The sequence below is a fragment of the Anthonomus grandis genome, chromosome 18 (genome assembly GCF_022605725.1).
Source record: "Anthonomus grandis grandis chromosome 18, icAntGran1.3, whole genome shotgun sequence".
Classification (NCBI taxonomy): Eukaryota; Metazoa; Arthropoda; class Insecta; order Coleoptera; family Curculionidae; genus Anthonomus; species Anthonomus grandis.
In genome coordinates, this window is record NC_065563.1 from 6,691,735 (window position 1) to 6,713,377 (window position 21,643).

General features: G+C 31.7%; 2 protein-coding genes across 2 annotated transcripts in view; one reads left to right on the top strand and one right to left on the bottom strand.

The window, feature by feature from the left end:
- LOC126746739 (uncharacterized) overlaps positions 1-21,643 on the top strand; it is a 94,824-nt gene that overhangs the window by 10,176 nt on the left and 63,005 nt on the right. The window lies entirely within an intron of this gene.
- On the bottom strand, positions 1,039-4,536 carry LOC126746741 (uncharacterized). The gene is made up of 3 exons (XM_050455072.1): positions 4,374-4,536; positions 3,738-3,953; positions 1,039-1,361 (listed from the first exon to the last, which is right to left on the bottom strand). The coding sequence occupies exons 1-3, from the start codon at positions 4,519-4,521 to the stop codon at positions 1,351-1,353; spliced, it is 375 nt and encodes a 124-aa protein (XP_050311029.1). The 5' UTR covers positions 4,522-4,536; the 3' UTR covers positions 1,039-1,350.

The window sequence follows — 21,643 nt, forward strand, 5'->3', positions numbered from 1 at the left end:
AAAAATGAAAACATAAGATACATTTTAATAAAAGAATACATAATTATAAAGGGGCTTTAAATACCATAAAGATATTATATACTCGTATACGTATTTGGTTGTGAACAGTCGTAATCCACAAAAAAATGTAAAATTGTGTGAAGCTGTCTAAGTACCTTTATAATTAATATTATAGTGTTTTCTGACAGGCTTAACTAAATTTTATATTTTTTTGTGAGTTATATTACGAAATTTCGAAAAGTTATCTTCCGAAACCGAAATAATAATTTTTGGGTCAAGTAAATAATTTCTTAATACAAGATATTTAATATTTGACGTAAGAACTTAATGATCTTGAATCCATTAAATTTTTAGATTTTAAGCCATTCATTTATTTCCGTCAAAGAAATGTCTTTTAGACAAGTACATTTATGTACATATGACAAGATCACACGTTTTGAAGTTAAGATTAAGACTCTTGTACCAAAAACATAATGACCTTGGGGAGAGAAAATTATTTTTTTTTCTTCTCTTAGACCAAATAACTAAATAATTTGCTGTTCTTACAATTAGGACATATTTACTTAACAATTCAAAATAGTAGTAGACTAAAGCTAAGGATGTGGTAAGTTTTTCCTAAGGTAATATTCATTTGGCTATATCCAAAGACATGGCGGCCTTGGTTTAAACTCGTTTTACTTTATGATGAGATCCTTTTTATCTGTGTGATATAGTTAGGTACATCAACTTAATATAATTATCGGGCTTATGTAGATTTACTCACCATAGTATAATAAATATAAAAAAGTAAAAACTGTCTAGATTCTTTTATTTAAATAATACACAGGGGTATATAGATAAGTATAATATATATTTTAATTTTCTGGTCATTAAAACAGACAAAAATGCTTTTATTGCAGGTACAGTGTATATTATGAGCTTAAATAACTTAAAAGCTAAATAATATCTATATATAGATAATGTGTCGATATCTATAAAAAAATGCGAGTTTATAACTTGCACTAGAAATATTAACCAGTTCCAATTTAGTTATAACTTAAATAGTACTATTTTGCAGAAAGTTTTTGAAATCAAAGACTTATTAGGTATAATTTGATTCTAAATAATAAACATAACATGGTGAATCTTAACTAGAAAATAACAATCCAAACAATACAAAAACTATACAAATAATTTACGTATTTATATTTTTATAACAATATATATATTTAAAATAAAGTATAAAACTAAATAATATAGAATAGATATATTTGTTGCCATAGAAAAATTATTACCTATATTAAATTTCCCCAGCAAAGGCATGTAATTTGGTGTCACCTATAAGAGTTTTAACCTGTCACGGTATATTCATTATAGAACCGCTAAAACCATAAATTAATAGTAAATTAGAAGATACATACTAGTATTGTTTAATAATTTGAAAATAGAGTTGTCATTGTTATCAAGCATATAATTTAGTTATGTTTTAAATTTTTAATTTTTTGCTGAACATTTTTCACATTTTTCCGAGACCACTTACAAAATTTATAGAAGTTAGTATGAACAAGTTTTGTTAACAAAAAAATTTTGTGGGCGTAGCATTTATGCTGATTAGGTCCTAACCATCTTAAATTTTTCGATATAATTTTGTTCTTTATTTTAGTACCTACAAACTCGTGGTGTTGTATTTTATTAAATTCATTTCGAAAAATTCGCATAGATTTTTCGATAACCAGAGTGACATCTTTGCTTGGGCTAACTAAATATGTTATTTCGTGTCCACCGTAATTTTTATTTAATAAAAATATCTGAGAGAATTCGGTTAGACATTCATTTCACTTCAGTAAAGTGGCACAATCGGGGCAATTAAAATTTTCTAAAACTTTTCTAACTAAATATCCGGCATAGTACACGTTTGCATAATCTTCCAAAGAGTCTTTTGGATTAAGGGGTTGTTCTGGTTCTGAAGTTTTAATTTTGACGTCCTTTTCGGAATTTTCATTGTTGTCATCTAGACTATTAGTGGATATTGTAGTTATGGTTTGTTTAGCCGGATCGGGCAATATAAACTGCTTATCTGTATTTATCTCGGAATTTGAAATGTTTGACGGCATAAGTAAGTCTGTTGTACTTTTAATTCTAAAAAACAGCCGAAAAGATCTAGCTGTGGGATTGAGATTCCAACCACCACGCTGTCGCGCCATAGAAAAAAAGTTTTCTAAAAAATCTTGATTTAATCTATTAGTCAGTAAAAATTGATTATTTTCTTTCTTTTGACCCTCATATAAAGATTTAATTGCACTAACAGATTGAATCATTTCATTAAAACAAGGTGGCCTTTTTCTAACTACTTTGCTAATCACTTTCTTTTATTAAAAACCTAAAAATATTTTTCCCTTTCTCTAAGGCATTTATCCAGTGATTCAGAACTAATTCTGAAAACGGATCAGTCGTTTTCAGAATTAGTTCTGCGATATTAGTACCGCAGTTAAAAGGATTTTTAGAATATAATTGTTTGCTATTTAAAGCATCAAACAAATTATTTATATTTTCTAGGAATTCTGCAGTATTAGTGCCTACTTGCCGATCAACGAAACCTTTTTCCACACACGTTTTAACGGCTATTGTGTTTGAAAAAATTTGTAAAGCTAATTTGCAGGACATCTTTTCAAATTTATTTGGATTAATATGCTTGTCAGTCAGTTTTGGCAGAACTCTAGCGGATTGAGACTCTATCAATTTCATAAGTTTTCTTAATTATATCAAAACTAATTTTTTTATTAAATAATACAAATGTTCCTGATAGCATATTATTCCGAATACTCTTAAAAAGATGAGGTACATCGTAAATTGAAAATATTTTTCTGCCTTCACAATAAAAGTAAGGTGTATCTTTCGTAACGCCTAATAATTTCATAGCGCCCCTATTATTGATGCCCGGATTGCAAACCATAGCAAGAGGTGAAAACTCAACTGAATAAAGGGTGTTTAAAATGTATTCTATTATAATTTTTAAATCTTCTTTCGAAACGTAATTATGTGAATAAAAGTAGGCCAATGGGAATTTCCAAGATGAATATACACCCTTAATGGAGAAGACAAGAGCATGGTTGGCCTTTTTCCCAGTTCGGCCGAGAGGTCCCAAGTCTTGAAATCCTTCTATTAAGTCGAGTTTTCTATTAAATTCCTTTAAAGTTTTCTTTAAGGCTTATTTCATCGAACGCGACTAAACTTTTTTTTCATTTTTTGTCGTTGTAGCAGATTTATGCTTTAAAAAATGTAAAATTTTATCGTCAATTCCAGTTTTAAAGTTATTTTGTGCAATCCATTTACGAATTGTAGATACAGCCTTTTTTCCTTAAAAATAATAAGCTGATGGAGACTTATAGTAAAAAGAAATGGAGAACTCTTTTTCCTTTTGACTCAAAACTACAGGTCTTTTACCCCTTAATTGCATATTAACTAATATTTTTGCTACCAGGGACATAAAAGACAAAAACGGCAAAGGTGTAAAGGTAGCTAGTTTAGATTTTTGAATTTTTTTGTGCAATCTATATATTTTTTTTTTTTAAAGTTTTATTTTTATTTGTTAAAAATTTTACTTTTTTTTTTTAGTTTTAATTTTCTTGGTGTCGTAATAGTATCCGGTAGTTCTACTAAGTTCTTAATAAATTTATCGGATGTATTTTCATGTTCAAATTTGAGGCGTTTCTTAGAAGAGATAAGTGGGCTAGTTTTAAAAGCTGAATTGTTTTCACCTGCAGTATATTTTCTTTTTGGAGTCTGCACCTTTAAAGTTTTCTCGCTATCTGAAGCAAAAGGGCTGCTAAAGAAAGCAGTATAGTTTTGAGGAACTGCATTACATTTAAGATATTTTTGGGTTTCTGTCCGGAAGTCCTCATTGTTGAAATGGTTTCTACAAATGTATTTACCACGTAAGCTTTCAACTGGAACTCCAGCCAACTTAGCGTTTCCTAAAATATTTTAAAAAATCTAAATAGTTAATAAAGCATAGACGGGCAAATAAAACAATAGTGAAAACTGTTTAGTTGTGATAGAAATTAAGAAACGATCTAAATAATTCTAAATTTTCAGCCTTGATTTGGGTTTCTGCTTTTTTACAATTTGCAGTTTAGGGTAAACTGCAAATTGATTGCATTATTGGTCATAAATATAGCAACAAATAGGTACATTTTTCCTTTAAAGTTTTTGATTTTTTAAAAGAGGGCACGCGCACATTGAAAGATATTTTACAAAAGTTTTTTATTTAAGGATATTTTTTGATACTTTAGAATAGAAATAAACAATTGTTTTTTAGGAATTAGAAAAGATATTTGTTTAAATATTAATAGCACAAGAAGCGAACTTGTACTTTTACTTATAATTTTACTTACCCGAATTTAATATCCATTGATTGCAAATGTCCTTAAGTTTCACTGGAAACCTAAACATCCTAACGGTAGAATTTCTGCGTGAATTGCCACAATTAAAATATTCACATATATTTCCACATGGACATTTTTTAGCACTTATTTTATCCATTTTTAATTTAAGACTTTAAAGTGTAGCCGAACAAGACACAACTGCGAAATAATTTTTTTAGTGTTATTATAAACTAGGAAGGAAAAAATAGACCATTTAGATTGCGTAGACCAATTGGGTTTTTGGGTATTTAGAATGCTCTCATTCGTCGAGAGCAAGTCATGTGAGCGTGGGAAAAACCCAATATCTAATTTCGGGTTTTGGGTATTTCCCTGATCATGCTTATTATATAATTACTATTGTATAATTAACATTTACAATTTCTACATTGATATACATTTTATGAAACAAAAATATAATTTAGGATGCTTTGAATTTATCCTATTATTATAACTATAGGACTTATTATCGTACTGCTTTTAATTGAAATATAAATTCAATTGACATACATATACATTAAGTATGTATCTATAGTTCCCTCTATAATATCAATAATCTATTTTGCGGTTTCTTTCATCAAGTATCAATGTAAACTACGTTAAATGTAAAAAAACCTCTTGGTCAATACCCCAAATGTTAAATTTACACACTACATGTATAAATTTAACTAAATACACAAGATCAAATCCTTTATTACCCGCCGTAACGTAGAGGCGCGCAACGAACCGGGATGCTCGATTTGGTAACATAGACTAAGAATTTTGGCTTGGGATGCTAGAGCTCACTCAGGCCAGCATCCTTTTAGGGTCCGCAAATTTAACATTGGAGTATTTATCTGGTGCGGAGCTATTTACATCTGTGGTCATAGTCGTGTGTTTTGTAAAGACATTATACTTTATTTAATTATTTCATACAATAATTTATTACAAAATAAATAATATTATTTATTATAATATGATTACATAGAAGAATATGGACAAGAACAAAACGGTAATATCAACAGCGATGATTTTTTTTATCTTACAATAAATGCTGAAGGTGGTCTCCGTTAATTTCTATACACTTAGCTACCCGTTCATCGAAAGACTGCCTGATATTAAACAATATGTTGTGGTCTCTAAATTATCCTGTTGCATTCTGCTCTTTTTTCCATATTGATTATGGCGAGTATTGCTTCTGTCTTGATAAATAACTGATTTCATGTATCCTCATATGGCAAAGTCGAGAGGGTTAAAAAATCAGGGCTTCTAGGCAGCTGAGACATATACCGGGTGACACAAAAAAAGAGAACACTAAATAACTTTGTTACTTTTTAAGATAAACAAATGAAATTTGGTATATAGATAGAATAGTTATAAGAGCATCTTTTGACATATTCGATTGTTTTCCATCACTTCCGGTTTAACAGGAAGTGACACTAACTTTCTTATTTTAAATGGGACAAAAATAAAGGGTGTCATGAATGCGTTCACAGTTTTAATTTTTAATCAAGCAATTACGAAAAAATAATTTTCATTTGATTTTATGACTTATCTTTTACACGCCTATTTAAACTGTCTAAACCATTGATTTTGGCATTTACTGATTTTTTTTAAATAGCACATTATTGGGAACAACCACTTTTTAAATGCGGTTTCTTTTTCCCAATAATTTGATATGTATATCTTTTAAATCGATTGATAAATAAGCTCATAACGAGAAAAAAAACTAAATCACATAAATAAACGCATTTAATTAATAAAACTAGCATAGAAGGCTTGATTTCTTGAATAGGCTGCGTTTTGATGCGTTCTTCAATTATTTTTCAATTGACATAATATATGACATCATGTCAAGCGCAATTATTATTTGTTATTTAAATAAATTTGCTAATATTTAACATGTTTACTAATGAAGAAAAAGTTGATATGCCGCGCGCTAGATTCCCGCGCATGCGTACTTTTATTAGACAAGAAGGTGGTAGTTTCGTCGTACAATTATTTTAACATGTTATGTTAAAATAATTTGTAAACCTCATATTTTTTCTATTTATTTACCGTTTGTGTGTACCTATGTTACGTTAGGAAACGTTAAATAAAATATGTCGTATTAAGATACTGAAAAAAATAATGCATTGAAAAATGTATTCTTTTGTTCTCAAATAGTAATATGACGTTTCACAAAATATGATGTGTTTGTCAGTTGAAAAAAATAGGCAGGCGTGTCATTACACTGCTTCCTGTTTGTTCATTTTTATAAATTAGTTTTTGCCTCTTATGGGCTTATTTATCAACCGATATAAACAATAATTATATCAAATTATTGGGAAAAAGAAACCACATTTGAAAAGTGGTTGTTCCCAATACTGGGCTTTTTAAAAAAATTAAGTCTATGTCAAAATTAATGGTTTGGACATTTTAAATAGGCGTGTAAAAGATTTAAATCCTAACATGCAATGAAAACTATTTTTCCGTGATAACTTGATTAAAAACTAAACTTTCAACGCATTCATGGCACCCTATTTTAAAATGTAAAAAAATGATTTTTGCTATGAGTATAAAACAAAAGGTAGCAAATATAGTTTTTAGAATATTATTTTCTATCCAAATATAACGTAATAATATACCAAGTGTCCTATTTAAAATAAGAAAGTTAGTGTCACTTCCTGTTAAACCGGAAGTGGTGGAAAACAATAGAATATCTCAAAAGATGCTCTTCTAACTATTCTATCGATATACCAAATTTCATTTGTTTATCTTATCTACCCGTTTTATTGTGTCACCCGGTATATCGGCGTATCCTCATATCAGCGTGCTATTCGTGCGTTTAAATTTTCTTTGGCATATCGTCGTCCTAAGATGCAAATTGCCTAACTCACAAAATAACAGTTTTTCAGGAGAGCCTAAAAACTTTGTCAATTGTTATTTTAATAAGAAGAAAATAAAATTTGATTATGTTTTAACATTGCGTGTTTTTAATGAGGTTATTATTTACGGTATATATTTTTTTTTAGCTATATTTTTAAATGGACATAGGCAATTTGCCTTCTCTTTTTAAATTATAATTTTGGACTTGGGCCATTTTCGTTTATTAGAAAAACAAAGAAACCACTTAAAAAACTTTTTATTAATAATGCCAGTAAAGATTCTAAACAAAATAACTAAATTTGGGATTAGTATATAATAGTAATAGAATGATTCACATTTTATAAGTGGGACAAATTATCGTAGAACGCATAATAGTCTTTATTTAAAGACAGTTTTAAATCCATTAAATGTTGAAATTTTTGCTTTTGAATTAATATAGGTGCATCGAAAAGTTGGGGAAGGGCGTCACACGATGAAACAGTTTTATTTTTATTCAAGCGACATGGCAAAGGTTTCCATTCTTCTAAGTGGCGAATTTTAAACCAGATCGAACCATCTGGGCTATATCTCAAAGCTCTTATGTCAGTGACAGCTGCATCACCTGTAGTCCTTCCTGGTCTTATTAAATTAAGAACTTGCATTTTCTCAAAATTTAAAAAAAAAAATTGTAGTCTAGGTACTCGACAATATAGGGTTTTGGATTAAGATGTGCTGATTGACATACTTCTACGTAATCAGCAGGGATATTTATAATTTTCTTTTTCAGCTTCCTTTCAATACTTGAGTGCATGGCATCGCATTCCATTTGCGTGTGCCTCTTTTCAAGGTACTTCTGCTCAATTGTTGTTTTACATTTTTGTGATAAGTTTAAAAGGGCGCTTGAGAGCAATGCATTCCTATTCTGACAGGTGCAACCATCACTATAAAAAATAATTTTGGTTAAAGCTTCATTTTCTGGCATTACGTGGTTTCTGACAAAGCTATATAAGATTGATGTAGTGTTGGCTGTCAGTTACAACTTTCTGCTTCTTTGTGTTTTTGTTTTTCGTTACATGCTTCTTCTTTTTTGACTTGATGTTCTTCAAATATATCTTAGCTGATATTTCCCGTCTTAAAGGCTACACATTTGTCGCATTCATCTTTTTGGGTACAGCTTGCACTCGAGCAGTTTTTCAGCTTGTTGGAAATTGGCCCTGCTTATACGATGCCGTGAACAGTCTACATAAGGGAGGAGTCAATTCGTCTGCACAACGTTTTAGTATTAGGGCTGGAATTCCATCGGGTCCAGAAGCTTTGTTGGTGTCTACGCTTTTAGGAATTTTATTTCTAATTCGTTGGGGAAACGAAATTTCTCCCATCGATGAATTCACCCTTGGCAAATATGGCGGTGTTTTGCCTTGCGAGTGCAGAGTAGAATTGGACGCGAAGAGTTTACCCAGTAAGTTGGCTTTTTCCCTTGCTGTTACCGCGATAGAACCATCATCTGCTGTTAGGGGTGGCAAGGCCGACTTAGCAAACCCTTGACTAACGGCTTTCGAGACCGACCAGAAAGATCTTATTCCATTTGGGCACTTAAGCAGTTTGTTTTTGATCCTGTTGTTGTGACTCTCTTTGCATTGATCAATAATTCGCTTGCAGCTATTTCTGGAGGCTAAAAGTTTCTCCGATTTTCGATGGAAGGATGTTGACGCCATTTACGATATGCTGCGTTTTTAGTGTTTACTGCCTTTTTGCAATTCAGGTTGAATCATTGTTTGTTGATTCATCCGCATTTAGTAGAAAAAGGGATATAAGCTTTCATTCCTGCCAAGATCGTTTCTGTAATTTGGTTTGCACATTCTGAGATGTTATTGGTTCTAAAGCAGACTTCTTTCCAAGGGAATGAGCGATAAAATTCCCGAAGATGGTTCCACTCTGCTGATTTTTAGTGCCATACCTTCCGCGGCATCGGAGGATCCTGCGTTTTAACCTCCAACTGGCAAGAGACTGTTATCAATTTGTGGTCCGATGTTCCTAGGGGGCATGTACTGATACAGTGTACGAATCAGGGTCTGAAGCCAAGACCAGATCTAGGAGACTCGCGAACTCGCCGTCTCGATCGGGGATTCTGGTAAGTTCCTCCACAAGCTGCGTAAGCCCGCATATGGTGGCAAATAGCTCAGCTTCTCGTCCTTCGTCGTCGTTTTTGTTGCAGAAGCGCAGCCAGTTGATATTGTGAACGTTAAAATCGCCCATGACGATGATTTCTGCGCTTGGGTAGTCAATTTGCAGATGGTTAATGCAATCAACCAGGTTCAAAAAGAGCCGTCTATATTGGGTATCGCTTGGTGGTCTGTAGATACAGCAGACAAATTTCGTGGCACCACTGGCTATTATTTTGAACCACATGACGTCGAAGTCCGCAGGTTCAAGCGTTTCCTCCCGCTGGCAACTCAAATCGTTCTTGACAAATACTGCCAATCCAAAGTTTAGTCGAAATCGGGTGTGAAGATCGTATCCAGGATAAATGAGGTGAACATTTGTTGTTGAAGGTTTCACCTTTGTTTCTGCCAATGCCAGAATGTGAGGCTTATTTGATTGCGGCATTAATATTGGTGTTTAGGCCTCTGATGTTGCCCCATAGCCCGATCAAAGTTACCCCGTGGAACAAACATGGTTCTATAAATAACCCTTAACTTAAATTTCACTAAAATCTTTTTGAAATCTACTAAGTAATACACATTAAAGCTAATACAAGAAAGAACATAATGGTAATATATGTACTTACCTTTATAACCTTGAAGTTTGCTGACTTACAAAAAGAGAGCAAACCACGTGTAGACTTAAGATAATATTTTTTAACATCGATGCACAATTACGGCGGTCTGCGACTCTCAACTAACTGGCTTAACTCACAGAACACAAATATAGAGAAATGTGTGTTGCCTAATGAACAGACAGAAATTCTGTTGACAGCTTTATTGACGTTGTTGACAAAGACGGGGGCATCCATCTTGGGTGGCATGTGGCGGGAAATTTAAGCTTGATCTTTTGCCTGATATTTAAATTTCAAGTAATTTGCAGTTGCATTACAAAGTTGATGCGTTAACTGACGATTGATGAGATATATTTAAATAGAATTTTATTTTATTTAAAAAAAAAATTTGCTTATCATTTTAGAAATACCCACATTTAATTAAAATCGTGAATTTTAAATGTTGAGAAAAAATAAAAATATTGCATCTCAGACATCCCTCATCACTTTAATCAAGAATTAATACATCAACTAAAATATTATTTAATTTAAATTTGGTTCTTAAGACATTGCTTATTTAAGATGTTTAGCTGTAGATACTTACCAAGAATTATAAATTGGCCCGATAGATATGGGACTAAATTTTAAATAAAAAAAAACAAAGCTAAATTTTTTTTAAATGTTTTATTTAAAGATGAATTAAAATAAATTTAACAAAGGATTTTAAAATGCATAAAAAAGTTACAATATATTCTAAATGAAATACTGCAAACTGTAAGTATGGTATTAATAACACCTTTTATGTAAAAAATAGAATTTTTGCAGGTATAAAACATATTTTAACTGAAAATCCTAATTTCTGGAGTTTCAGAAAAAAATTACCTGCTTTTTTTTGTTTCCATAAGTATAAAACATGATAAGAAATATGTAATAAACATACCTAAAGAAAAAATTAAACATATATATTTTTATTAACCATCTATACAATTGCAATAAAATAATATATATCCACAAATAATTATGGAAAACAAAATATAAGCTCTTATAAAGACAGAAACTGAACCTATCTCTTGAAATAAATATGGCTTTTCATTGTAAATAAGTTAATTAATAATGACTAGATATAACACAAATACATATGTACGAGTTAATATGCATGTTTTTTCCATTTTATTTTTTTAGTATAAGCAAATAAAAACAAAATATGACTTTTGATTAGTCACAATCGGGTAAAGATGTCACAAGTCAGTGGGGTTGTCTCCAGTAAGTATGTAACATGAAACATAAGAAAACAGATTAAGACAGTGTATTGTGTATACAATATTATATATTCTATCGGATTAAAATTAAATTTCCTAAAAGTATTTCATCCTAATGATCCAAAATACATAAGTTTTCATTATTAGGAAGTATTGATTATCACATTAGTTATGATTACAATTAAGGTTCTAAATAATACCGTAAAGGATTTGATATTAGTCCATAATTTTACTTTAAGCTAATAATATGAATTTAATTATGGGTCAGTAAAAATAAAATTGGACTGTAAAAAGCATAGCATTTACTATCAAAATGTCTCAGGTAATTTAGGTATTTTAAAAAATAAGATATTACATACTAAAATCTTAGCTACAAAGTTAAAAAACAAAATTATTCTGATTGTGTAGGTGTAGAATCATGAGTTTTAAATGAGGATATTCAAGATTTTTGTTTTTTTAAAGGCATTTTAGATTGTCAAATAGTGATGGTATAAAAGACCTGAACCTGCTCTTTTGGACCTAGTTCGCCATTTCGCTATTTGCTTTCATAAATTCATACATATACCTACCTAACAGGATGATTAATTATAATTGAACATAGAATGTAAAATTTTTGTTAATAATAATAATAATACCTAACTCATGTGGTATTTAAAAATCTTTTATTAACACTAAAAGGTGGGAACAGTAAATAGGAGAGGGTCATAAAAATAAAAAGCATAGTTCGAATCTTGGTTCAGCCTGGTGCACCTGATTAACGGAGCTAGGTTCACAGCCGGAACTGGAGCAGGTGCACCTGATCCCATAAAGGAAAAAATGTGATCTTACCACCCCTATTGTCAAATATTTTTCTGTTTTTTAGAATAACCAATACTTAAAGATTGTTGTTGTGGTTTTGAAGTTGGCTTTTGATTTTATACTTTAAATATTTATAAACCAACCAAAACTTTTTCTCTAAATTGACTAAATGACCATGGCTATCCATCCATAAATGTGTATAACTTAAGGTGGATTAAGTCGATTAGGGAAATCAGTTTTTGAGAAGTATATGTCAATCTGTTTTCGTTAAATTGAACAAATAGGTATTGTGTTTATACTCCATGTGAATATCATTTCTACTTAAGAACCAGAAAAGTGTTTGGAGCAAACATTTTTAGTCGGACAGACAAGATTTTTGTAAGGATGGATTCAATGGCAATTAAAAAAATTTATGATTTCTGTGACTGTCTGGGCAATTTCTCATATATAAACTAGTGAATAAAGGATATTTGCATGAATATCTTAATCTAGATGAAGACAAGGAAAAGGAAATACTTCATATTTTCCCAGTGAAGGTTCAAGAATTAAAACTGAATTGTAAAAAAAAAGTTAAATTGAGAACAGTGACATAGATATGTCCAAAATAGGATTAAATCTATAATTATATCCTGGAAAATGATAATACATCCAAGATACACCTAAACATTATTAGAAAACACTTAGGTATGTCATAATTGAAATTTACCTGTCTCCTGCTCTATGTAGTTGCACAATGATTCGATGTGGGCATGTTTGTAAAATAATGTATCAACCCAGAACTCAAAAAAACTACAAAAAGCTATAAAATAACTTAAAAACTTTAAATTGGAAGAAAATCATGAGGCTTGGCGTGTTTTCCACCCAAAGAAAACTTAAAAAAGACAATCGTCAAATACGACATTTAAAATGTCACTATTGTCAGATTTGATGTACGTCAAAAATTAGACAATCAGAATTAATCGGCCATCTTGGGTGGCAGACTATTCCGCCCCGCCACATTCAACCTTCATACCGGTGGGCTTAACTAATGAACCAAGCAGATGTCCAGTTTCATTGTCGTACTATGGGAAATGGTGGGGGTACGATGGCGCAACTATTTTAGGAAGTTTTGATCAAAGTTTGACCCGTATTTAAAGTATCCCCATATTACGGTACGTCTATTTACAAATTAAGGTAAAATCGAGGATAAAAATAATGTTATAAACACTGCCAATTGTTTCTATTTCCATGGTTGCACTTGTAAAGAATCTCCATTTTCGAATGTCACTGTCAGTTCGAAAATTAATAGTTTTTGTCAGAATAAATTATGGCTAATTTAACGGAAACCCAACGAATTGAAATTTTGATGATGCTAGGGTATGGGGATCGAGTGCGCACGCAAAAAAAGTAAGTGAACTGCTTAATGCCAAATACCCAAACCATCCTATTCCTCAGTCAACAGTTAGAAGAATAGAGCACAAATTCATAACTTCAGGTCGTGTTAAGAATTTGCCAAGATCAGGTCGTCCAAAAATTTCTGAAGAAACAGAATTAAACGTTCTGCTCCCCGTCGAAGAAAATTTAAATAATGCAACTTCACAAATTTTAGTTGATAATATTGATGAACATTTGCAATAATAACCGTTTGTTTTCGGATAAAGCAACTTTTTGTTTAAACGGTGTCATAAATCGGCAAAATTGTCGGTACTGGTCAGTGTCAAATCCACACTGGGCAACTGAGGCTCATACACAGTACCGTAAATCTATTAATGTTTGGGCTGGTATTGTGGAAAATAAAGTAATAGGGCCATACTTTTTCGAAGAAAACTTAACAGGACAACGCTATTTGAATTTTCTTCATATAGATCTTATCCCTGATTTGGCTGCCCTATACCCCGACAAACAAGACTCTGCTGTCCCGACAGTTACTTGGATACAGTGTTCCCAGGAAGATGGATAGGACGAAGAGAAGCCAAACAACGTAGAAGATTTGAAAAATAGAATTAGATATAAAATTAGACGTATATCACCCGAAAGTCAAGCCAAATCACCCAAAGTCAGCACCTAATCAGTTTGAACACTTGATACATTAATAAGAGTTTTCACAGTTTATAACATTTTATCCTCCATTTTATCTTAATTTGTAAAAAGACGTACTTACTTGCTTTCTTGTTGGTTAAATGTAAATATTTCTGAAACAGTTGAGTTTTGAGATAAAGTGTGTTTTACGAAACTTGCTTGGAATTTCACCTATATTTCATAAATACAATAAAAAATATAGTATTCCATTTAAAAAAATGACCGATGACGACATATCTTTTTTTCTTCCACCCTGCATACAAAAATTTATGTGAAATAATGCGCAACTTCCAAATGTCTCTAATTTTATCGAATTTATGCGGAACTTTAGGCGGTCACTGTATTTAGTTGCTTTCGAGTTAAAAGATTGGCTAGTTTATAAACTAATTCACTAGGGAATCGTATTGTCATATGCATAATAATTTTTAAGGTTCTTTTTTGAGTTATTTCTTTCTAATGGTAACAGTATTGTAGGACATGCCGCACCCCAAACTATAATTCCATATGATATAACCGATACTACAAGTGATTTGTAAATAGTTATGATATTCTTTATCGAAAGCCATTCTCTAAGTTGATAATTTTCCAGATATTTCACCTTACTTGCAATTTAAATTCTTCGTTGACACTGACAATTTTTAAAGTTTTTCCAGACCGGTTTGATGGTTGAAAAGTTTTTTGTTGGAAAATTGGGCTGAGAAGTACATAAAATTGGATTTGAAAGAAATTTTTTAGTAAAAAAGTCCAACCATTCTTTAACAGTGTTTATGATAAGTTCTGCCTTTTCATAAGCTGCATTCTACGTTTTTTTCTTTTATTATTATAGCAGTGTCATCAGTGTAACAGACTACTATACCAGAGCCCACTGTATCTATCAGCTCATAATATAATTAGTAAATAACTGTGGCCCAAGGACAGTAACTTGCTGGGTCCGGTTTTCTAGATAGGATTTAAACAGATTATGAGTTTTTCGCTTAAAAAGCTTTTTGAGTAGAGTAGGGTTTGCCACAGTGTCGAACGCCTTGGTCAAATCAAGAAAAATTAATAGATATTTTTTGTCTTTATCACGATGCCTTGAAATGTGGTCCGTCACCCTAAGTAAAGTGTCTTCAGTCAAGACCTTTTCTAAATCCATATTGCGATTTCGAAGTTTGTTTTGGTTTTCAAGCGGAAAGAATCAAGTCTGAATCGGATAGGTTATTCAATTACTTAACTTATATTGATCTTTACTTTACTTATATTGAAGGTCAGCAAAAAATAAAATCGATTTTGGTAAATTTCCGTTTTTCCCTATATCTCGGCAGGCCATGACAATGTTTGAATTTTCTCAACGGCATTTAAATACGCTTCAAAGTACACAACTTTTTCTAATTTAATTCAAAATAATCATCCATTACTCTCAAAGAGACTTAAGTATATGACCAAAGGAGACCTCCTTGCCAGTCAGACTGTAATGCCAGTCAGGCTACACTCATCCGAACCTACAGGAAGAACCTAATTGCACGGAAAAGTTTACTGATGAAAATTTGGTTTCTTCAACAATGTTTACTATTTAAACTAGTTCCAAAATTTATAAACATCAGATGCAGGGCACAAACAAGGGCTTCTACTGCAGCGGTAAAGAAAGCTTAGATTATTTATATTAAGGAAGAAATAAAAAATCATTACAGAAACCTAAATACCGTTAATTCTAAGCTTAAATTTCTTTATTTAACTCTAACTTTTGTGTTATCTTTTTTAGCATTTTGTATTTTAGATTTAAAATTTAGGGACGAAGTGGAGTCATTTGATGTCATGATTTTTGAATTTATCTGACGTTTCATTTTCAGCCCATGAAGAAAATATTATATAAGTCATAACTTAAAATTTAATTTTTCGCATAAAGTTGATTTAAAAATTAGAGAAACGCTAGCCGTCGAGGCTGAAAATATCCTACAAATTACAGATATTACCAACAAAAAAATCCTTAGAGCAAATATTATTTCTCTCTTAAATTCTAAATTGGACAAAAACAAAACTTTTAATTATAATGGTAAGCACTTAAGATCCTTAAAAACTAAAATTAAACAACATGACTTGATTGTCACTAAGGCCGATAGAGGATCTTGCTGAGTCGTTATGAAACGCGCAGATTATGTGAATAGGGTTGTGGATTTTCTTGATACCGATGAGTTTTAACCTTTGACTAGGGATCCCACAACTTCATTTTTTACAAAAATGAAAGGTGTTCTTGATAGATCTTTAATAACCTTGGAGTTTATTAATATTAGAAAGGAGGCTCTTTATCCTATGAACCCTAGAACTCCTCTTCTTTACGGGCTACCTAAAGTTCATAAAGGAAGACAGCCAATTAGACCAGTGGTATCTTTTGTAGACTCTCCTTGCTATAAACTTTCTTCGTGGTTGAATGGGGTTTTTAGAGAGATAACAGGCTTCCTAAGTTCTTTTTCCACTAAAAATTCCGTCGAATTTGCTATTTTTTTAAAAGGCATATATATATACCAGACAATGCAGTGTTAATTTCCTTAGATGTGAAAAATCTTTTTCCCAGTATACACCCCACTGACTGCATTGAACTAATGGAATCTTTACTAACAAATTCTAATCTACCCAGGCTGATTTCTTCAGACTTAATTTGGCTACTAAAAACTGTTTTAGATCAAAACTTTTTTAAATTCTATGGCAAAATGTACACACAGAAGGCTGGCTTAGCCATGGGATCATGCCTTTCCCCTTTCTGAAGTTTTTATGCACAACTTGGAGTGCAAAATTCTGAACAGTTCTTTCGCTGATCATATAATAACGTATAAACGATATGTGGATGACATTTGTATTGTTTGGGGGGCCAATGACGATCAATTGTTCACCTTATTAAATTTTACAAATGGTCTACATAATAGAATTTCATTTACCTTAGAAAAGGAGTACAACAAAACTTTACCTTTCTTAGACCTTTTGTTAATCAGAAATAATAATAAAATCGATAAATACAGGAAACCATCCACAACTGACAACATCATACAATTTATTTCTAACTCACCACATACCCACAAGTTTGCTTCATTTAACTATTTGTTATATAGGAGGTTCACCCTTCCTCTATCCAATCATCTTTTTATAAAGAATTTAACATAATTATGCAGCTTGCAGTTAATAACAGTTTTCCACTTTCTACCATAAATAAACTTTTTTTCGTATACATGAATATAATGTAAATATATAATATATACAGTGCTTTCCTTTCAAAACGATCCACCCTTAACACGTTAACTGCCATGTGTACCATATATGAACATAGTCAATTTTTATTCAGCGCCATGTGTACCACCAGTGGACACAGAACTTCTTACCTTCCAAGCCATGTGTACATAGGGCGTTGATTGAAATGTATGTATGGATTGGTCTGGCGTAGGAAATAGTTTGTTTGAGAATGGCCCGGGAATATTTTTGTTTTTCGAAATAATATGACACAAAATATTGACGTTTTTAAATGATACGTTTATTTTTTCAATGGGCAGTAATTTAACATGTAAAATTGTTATTTATAATTATAAAATAAACAAACTAATTTTAAAAACAAAATACTTCAAAATGAAAAGATTATTTTATATTTTTAAAAACATGTTTTTGGAAATAACAGTCCATACAAATAAAAATATTTTCGTCACAACCTAGACATACGTAGGAAACTCTTTTGGTATTTTTTACAGCATAATTACGCCCCTTTTCTTTTGATTTTTTTTCGTAGCAATATCTGCACCGGCCTCTTTTTAGCTTTTTCTCGTTATCTGTCTTTTCGGAAACTTTGTGCTCTTTTGAGGGATCCATTGGGATTGGCGGTACTGCCGTTTCCAAAAGTTGTATGACAAGACTTTCTTTGAAAGTCGTTATTGAAATTTTTTTCTCGTTAATTTTATTGTACAGGTTTAGGGCATTTTTACGACTGAGGTACCTGTGATAAATTCAAAGGCCAATTTTCTGTACCATGTAATTGACTTTCTAAGAGAATTTGAATAAGCTGGCATTTGGTCTGACATATCAACAAATGATTTGACCTTATTATAGTCGATTATTGCAGAAGGTTTGAGCCTAGGACCCTCTCTATGGTGTACTTCTTTTAGTTCATCTGTATGTTTTGCGGATAAGAAGAGCACGTCCCTCTTGTCATGCCACTTCATAATAACAACATTATTTTTATTTTGTTTTGCAACAATTTCCCCTTTTTTTAATTTTGCATCACCTACAGACTTTGGTAGGTTTCTTCTGTTTTTACGAATCGTTCCAACTAGATGAGTTGATCTATTTTGCAAGTTTTCCGCAAGAGGAATAGAGGTTTACCAATTTTCTGCAAAAAGGGTCCGGCCACTGTCAAGCAATGGTTGCAACATTTCCATAACAATAGATTCCACAACCGATTGTCCATTTATTTTCTCTTTACCACAATATACTTTTAGGCTGTAAGTAAATCCTATGTAAATCTAGACATACTTTATAAACTTTAATGCCGAACTTATGTCGTTTTCCTTTTATATACTGTCGAGAGGATAATTTACCTCGGAAAGGTATCATGGTTTCATCGATGCAAAGAGACTCTTCTGGAATAATGCAGAAAGAAGCATTCTTGTTCAGCGTATCAACAAGGCATTGAATTTTATGAAGCCGGTCATTGGGAGGACAATCTTCATTGTTTGCCAAATGAAACATACGTAAAAGCAGCTCAAATCTATTCCGCGGCAAATATTTTGATATTTCGTTTTTATATAATGGATGCTTGCGCCAATAATCTTTTAGTGATGGTTTTTTATCCAATCCCATCCAAATTAAAATAGCAATAAATATTCGTATTTCGTTATAATTAGTATCCATCCATGTATTTAGGCGAGAATATTGGCCAATATTTTCATTCGTTATGGCAAGAATAATTTGTTGTTCCGCGTATCTATTTGTTTCGACAACGATCTTATTAATAACATCGTCGGATACAAGTAATTAAAACAAATGAAGCTCATCCTTACCGGGCATTTGGGTCTGCAAGGCTAGTGAAATTCCAATATTCATTGGTAGAGTGAATGTCGAAAAATTTCCTGAAGCTGGTCTCCACTCCGGTCTTTCATCATTGCCTGAAGAATCTATGTCTATATCTAACTGAGCAGATGTTGAAGGCTCGGAAGTATCTAAAAAAATGGAGGGTAGTGTATAAGAAGATAATCATTACTAGGAAGAAAGTATGAAAGAAAATATGAATTTTAGACGTTAAATTTGATATACATAAGTATTCCACTTAGTTTCGTACGCGAGTTAGTATATTGAAACTTTTTACAACACTGTTTTTTTCTAATAACATTTTAGAAAATAAACTATGTATAAAAAATGGAATTGCCAAACCTCCTACGTACCTAACTGACGTACATACTTTATCTTTTTCTTTTTAGGGCGGTCTTCTTCAGAACTGCTTGAAGATATCTCGCCGGCCAAATATGTCGAATCCAAATTAGAATCTGAGATATTTGAAAACTCGTCACTCATGTCGAGGTCTCTATAAATCTTTATTTCTTCTGCTGCAGCCTCCACTGCTTGTTGCATTTTAGTTTCAGAAATAATTCTTTTCTTTGTCGCCATTGCTCCTCCAAATTATAGCCCACAAAACAACATGTTTTTACACCGATTTTTATAAAAATAATGACTGAAGAAGGCAACAAACATAAAATGCACGTGGTATTTGCGCTTCTAGTGAAAACCGTATAACTGCTGCCATCTCTCCAGGCGAATTAACATTGACCTTGTACGTGTCCAGATAAGCTACACATGGTACACGACATCAAAAAATAAAACCTGTACAATCAGGTGCCATGTGTACCATATTTGGAGACAGCTTTTTTAAACTAAAAAAAGCAAAAATTACACAAATTTTTACACATGCGTTCGTTTTGATGCACACAGATACTGTTTTTAATAAAAAAGTTACGTGGCCCGTAGGACCCGGTAATTTTTTTTTCTAATTGGGACTGGCAGTTAACTTTCTTTAAAAAAAAAAAACACGTCAAATTAGATATACAAGGGGACGTTTAATTATGCATTTACTGAAGTTCTGTCAATCACCTCCTCACCTCCAGCTAACCTCTGAAAATGTATATTATTTTCATTCAATAATATAGCACCATGTTGATCTACTTGATTTTCCATAGATTGGATGATAGAAGGGTATATTGCATTTTCTAAAAGGTTTAAATAAATTTCGCCAGTCAATTTTCTTTCAAAAAAAATAGCCCGATTATTTCATTCCCATAAATTCCTGCCCAAACATTAATTTTTTTGGGATATTGGGTATGGCCTTCCCGAAAAACATGCGGATTTTCATTATCCCAGTATCTACAGTTATGTCTGTTCACCAGGCCATTTAAAAAAAAGGTCGATTCGTCACTGAAGCAAATGTTCTTCAATAAATTCGCTGGCACATCACTTCACAAAATTGAATTCTCCTATCAAAATCATCTTCTCCGAGTTCATGAAGAATATGAATTTTATAAGGAAAGAACTTATTTTTTTTTTAAACTTTATGTACGGAACCAGTGGAAATATTTGTTAGTTTTGCGGCCTTTGGTATAGACAAAGTTGGATCCATAGCAAATTGTCCTAGTACTTCAACTTGACATGCTTCATCGACAACTCTATTTTCATATTTTTTCTTATTGCAAATCGATCCTGTCTCTTCAAATTTTCGTATCAATTCTAATACGTATTTATGGCTCACGTTTTTATCTTGATACCTTTCATTAAATGCTCTCGCGGTTCTGCGAGCACACCGATCTTGAGCTCCATAGAGGAAAATTATTTCTATTCTTTCGGCTAGCGTGTACACCATTTTATTAACTCACTGTTTTAACTAAAATTAAAAAATTACACGCGTCAAACTGGCAGTTTTAATAATAATAAATCGCCTACTTTTTAAACGCCTTAAAAATGTAAGGTATTGCAGTGTTTTTTTGTACCTATTGGGTAGGTTTCGCAAAAAATATAAGTGAAATAAATACACATACAAAGTTATAGGACTGCAAAGATTTTTGCAAATAATTTGAAGACACTCTCGCAAATAATGGTACACATTCTTTACTTAAAAAAATAAATAATTTCCTTGAACTAAATGTACTGTTTGTTACCACACATTTTAACTTCTAAATTGCTTGTATTTTTTTTTATGATCTAATATAAAAAATGTAAGAATTTTAAAATGATGTAGGTACCACACTAAAAGTATTCATTTAAAATACCAAAGTTTGGCGTAAATAAAATATTCATTATTTCTAGACATTTTCGCTAACTATTTGCTTACACATTTACCGATTTCATTTTCTTTGATACCGTTGAATAGAGAATTTTACGCTGCTTACTATGATGTATCACACGATGGGGGTTCCCATTTGACATATTAAAGTGAAGTTAGCTGGATGTGAGGAGGTGATTGACAGAACTTCAGTAAATACATAGTTAAACGTCCCCCTGTATATCTAATTTGACGTGTTTTTTTTTTTTTTTTTTTTTAAGAAAGT